This window comes from Mercenaria mercenaria, chromosome 8 (genome assembly GCF_021730395.1).
Source record: "Mercenaria mercenaria strain notata chromosome 8, MADL_Memer_1, whole genome shotgun sequence".
Classification (NCBI taxonomy): domain Eukaryota; kingdom Metazoa; phylum Mollusca; class Bivalvia; order Venerida; family Veneridae; genus Mercenaria; species Mercenaria mercenaria.
In genome coordinates this window covers 78,830,688-78,835,034 of record NC_069368.1, presented here as the reverse complement: position 1 = coordinate 78,835,034, position 4,347 = coordinate 78,830,688, and the positions used below count along the sequence as shown (strand labels likewise).

Genomic DNA, 4,347 nt, shown 5'->3' with positions numbered 1-4,347 from the left:
CATGAGATTTCAGAAACACAATAACATAATGCCATTTTTTGTTGTTAAATAATGGACAGCCTTCCAAACAAAACGCCTGCTCCACAAATCAGCTGGTAAATCAAGCCATCTTTTATTGATAGTGGGTACCTTTCAAGCTTAATTTCAGATTTTGTATATTTTAGTCCGGAGAAATTTGTGCTGAATATCACATAAAGGTAAATATTGACAATTGTGCTCCGACACTTGACCTAAATTAAAAAATAAACGAATGAGAAGATTGACTGCATTTCTCTTTTGAACATCACTCGTAAACAGCAAGATTTAAGTTCTAAAGGGAAATAAATTTTACAAAATGAAAGTTTTGTTTTTGTAATATTTTGTTTTGACGAAACAACATTTACAGCAATAAGACACACATGCTACTCGTATATTCCATCATGTTTTATTCATGTACTTCGCAACAGTGATTGTGTTGATTCCATTTTAGATTATTCTCATTATAGTAAATGTAACTGAGACTTTTAGGTTAATGTATTTTGTGAATGATATTTAATTCAGTTAGAATATGTTTATGGAAAGCACTGCCATTTAATGTACTTTATTATGCTGAATTTATTATGCTTGCAGAAGATCTTCAACAGCCAGAAACGAGTTTCATTGATAAAACAACTTGATGCGAAAGTACATCATTGCTGTTACAAAGGTCGTGTTTTCATCTGGAATGTGCAAATTTTTATCTAATTTGAAAGTTCAGCACATCTTTTGGATAATTGGAATTTATTTGCAACCCAACATATGTCTTAGATAACATGCAGTTGCAATGAAGCATTCGTTACATAAGAAATTAGTTCCACATGGCACTTAATTGTATAAAATTGCTAGGTTGAAGTATATTGTAAAGCAATCTTTGTGACACCCTATGCCATATAAATTGAATATGTCGGTGGTAACATGCAGAACCAACTGTAACTACTCTTTCGAGACAAACGAGTCTGACATGACAGACTACTCCTGGATAGAAGAAGAGTTCGGTGGTTACCCAGTCATTTACCCTATTACAATTTATCATTTATATTCTGTGATACTTTTTGGAAGAATTTGCCATATTGTATGGTACGTTATTGGATACATTGGAAATTTTATATCTTTGAAAATATGGACATTAGCAAGAATGAAGCGTTTGAATTCGTCAGCACTCTATCTTGCTGGAATCACTATTTGTGATATCATGTATCAAGTATTACATGCGTTCTTCTACCTAAAGTACTTCTGGGGATATCCTTCTATTGGATATACAGGATTATGTCAGATTTGGAATGTCCTCAACATTATTCCACAGTATGCTAGTCAGTTACTTGTGCTTGGTTTCACAATGGAACGATCTATCTCAATATTTAAACCATTCCAGGGTGAACGATTTAGCAAACGCCAGCGAGCACCCAAAACCATTGCTTGTATTATTGTGGTTGTCATTTTAGTGGCACTACCACAGGCATACTTCTGGAAAGTTAATGAAAGCGGATTTTGTGAAATAGGAAGCGGGAATGAACTTCTAGAGATATATACCATATGGTCCTTTGTGTCTGAAAGCATTATATTTTTTCTTGTGCCAGCTGTCACACTAATACTTAACATATTTGTGCTTCGGGAAACGTACAAGGTTGTAAGCAGGCATAGACGTCTTAACACGGATACCAACGGGCCATCGAGAATACACAAATCTAATACCTATAGGCCTGCAACAAAAACACTTCTATGTATTTCATTTTTTAGGATTCTCACGCAGCTTCCGGTATCTGTAACTTATACAATACAAAACCTCGACAAGTTCAATTTCGGGCAACTAATGCCGTTGGAAGAGATGCGAAATGACTCCCAATGGAGAACATTTCTTTCCTACTGGGAAGGCAGAATTTTCATAGAAACGATTGGCGCATCACACCATGCGCTAAGTGTATTTATATTTTGTGCATCTACAAAACAGTTCAGAAACGAAATAAGTAAACTGTATAGCTCGTTAAAGTGTTGCGTTAAGAGATATTCTCGACGAAGACAAAATGGGCACGAAAGAAGCGGTTCCTTAGATCTAATGTACATGTCAAGTTATTATAAAACAACAGATATGTCGTTTACTAACAACTCACCAGAACACTGATAGATGATTCCAGGCATTCAGGCTACAAGTCACGAGTAAATTATATTATATCTGATGTTCCGAATACAGTAGCCACAAATTTGTTACTATTTAACATGTTAACATATTCATAGTTTTTTAGTTACATACATTGTATAACAAAACCATGCGTAATAAACCTCATGTGATAACATGTTTTGTTTACTTTGTTTTCTTTGAAGATTTCTTCTGCATACGACAGTCTACACAAATTAGTTTTATTTAATTGAAATAATTCCAATCCATCTCAATGTCAAGAAACAGATGTCGAACATTTTCGCAATAATGAGGCACTTGTGGGACGTGACGGCTCTAATATTCTGTTGGGTAAATTACGCATGCAGCGATAGCAATACCTAAATTTTACCATGCTAAATTTCAAAAATGGACTGGACCGTCATTCAGTTTTGGCAATAGCATTTATTATTTGAAGGGGCGTTCACTGAAAATTTACTGACTGAATAATGAACAGTGCAGATCATGATCGGACATGGATCTTTCTTATATTGACATTAGGCTCTCCATAATGTATATACTTGCATATCTAAATTCCTACTCTTGCTTTTACCAAACTTTCTGGGAAGCGTTGACTCCGTTGGAAAATTGAAACGAAACAAATTCACAACCAAACTTTATTTTGGACATGCAGTACTATTCATGTTTCCATAGGCTTCCATTATAATGTATGACCATGTAACATACCCAAATATTGAGATGTGATTCTTTCAACCAGATAACAGGGCAAGCACCACAAAATAGTAATTTTATATAGGCATAACAAGCCATTTTTTAAATTTCTCTTTAAACACACCTACCCTTGGTTGAATGACATATGGTGGCAAACAGACCATGACATCTACTATTCAAAAGTTATACATTCAGCCAAGCGCTTGTAAAATATTTCAAAGTTCACAACTAAAGCATTTCATTGCCTGATTTTGACACAATCTTTAAGATTGTAATCAATAAATTTTTTATCCACTAAGCATACAAACTTGTTGACATTAAGTCCGTCGGTATGTATTGTATTAACAAGAGTTAAAAAACCCACATCAGATTTGAGCTCTTAAATAAAATCCGTAAGGCTTGATTTTGGTTTTTGGGTTTAACGCCGCACCGACACAATTAAAGATCATATGGCGTCTTTCCAGCTTTGATGGTGGAGGAAGACCCTGGGTGCCCCTCCGTGCATTATTTCGTCACGGGCGGGCACCTAGGTAGAACCAACGACATCCCGTTAGCCAGTTGGATGGCTTCCTCACATGAAGAATTCAACGCCCCGAGTCTGGCTCGAACCCACAATGGTGAAGGGCAAGTGTTTCTAAATCAGCGACCGTAACGACTCGGCTAGAGAGGCCCCAAAATCCATGAGAAGATCAAGTCTGACGTGGCTATTTTATTCACAAAGGAATGATTTATTCTAAGTGTGATTATAACGGTACTTCAGCCGACGTAACTGTTGGTGTGTACGACTTTGGCTAGGTTATCAGCTGATTACTACTCTTCAGCCGAGGTAAATTCTAGGTATATTCTAATGGTATGGACACGCAAATAAAGTTTGTATGCACGTAATATTGAAACAACCAAATATCTTAGATTCTTCACATCGGAATGCAAATATTTGACTGAATTTAGCACCAAGGAAAAGTTTACTACTGACAACCGGTGTGAGCAATTTCTACAAAACAGCGTTATCGGTACTCCAACTGTGAGTCTTACAGGGATTTCCTGATTTACAGATTATATTAAGTGCGAGAAGTAGCCTGTCTACAATATTTTTAGGTCATAAAGTTACTAGTAATACCCTCTCTTAAGTTCCCCGCAAAAGTAATAATAGAAAAACTGTGCATTTGTGTTATTTTATTTGTTATCATATCTGCAATTTTACTAATTTAAAATCACTTAATACTTTTTATTCTACAAAATATATGTCATATAACTATGAGTAATTCAAGCATTTTGTTATACTGTGTTGCAGTTTCAATGCAACAATATATTCCTTTCCTCCTTTTGTTGATATCATTCACTCTACAAGAAGTGTAGCACATACCTATTTATAATTCAAGCATTCTGTTATTTTGCATTGCGGTTTCAATATGTTATTTTCGTTTTCCTTGTTCATTAATGTGAAATATTTAACAAGCAATGTACAGATAACTATTTAAACTTCATGTAGCAATATATTTTGTTTT

The 4,347-nt window shown here is 35.1% G+C and overlaps 1 protein-coding gene across 1 annotated transcript; it reads left to right on the top strand.

Moving 5' to 3' along the window:
* The first annotated feature begins 919 nt into the window (after nt 1-919).
* LOC128558912 (uncharacterized) lies at nt 920-2,137 on the top strand. Its single transcript, XM_053549202.1, has one exon. The coding sequence runs from the start codon at nt 920-922 to the stop codon at nt 2,135-2,137; it is 1,218 nt and encodes a 405-aa protein (XP_053405177.1).
* Nucleotides 2,138-4,347: the final 2,210 nt, after the last annotated feature.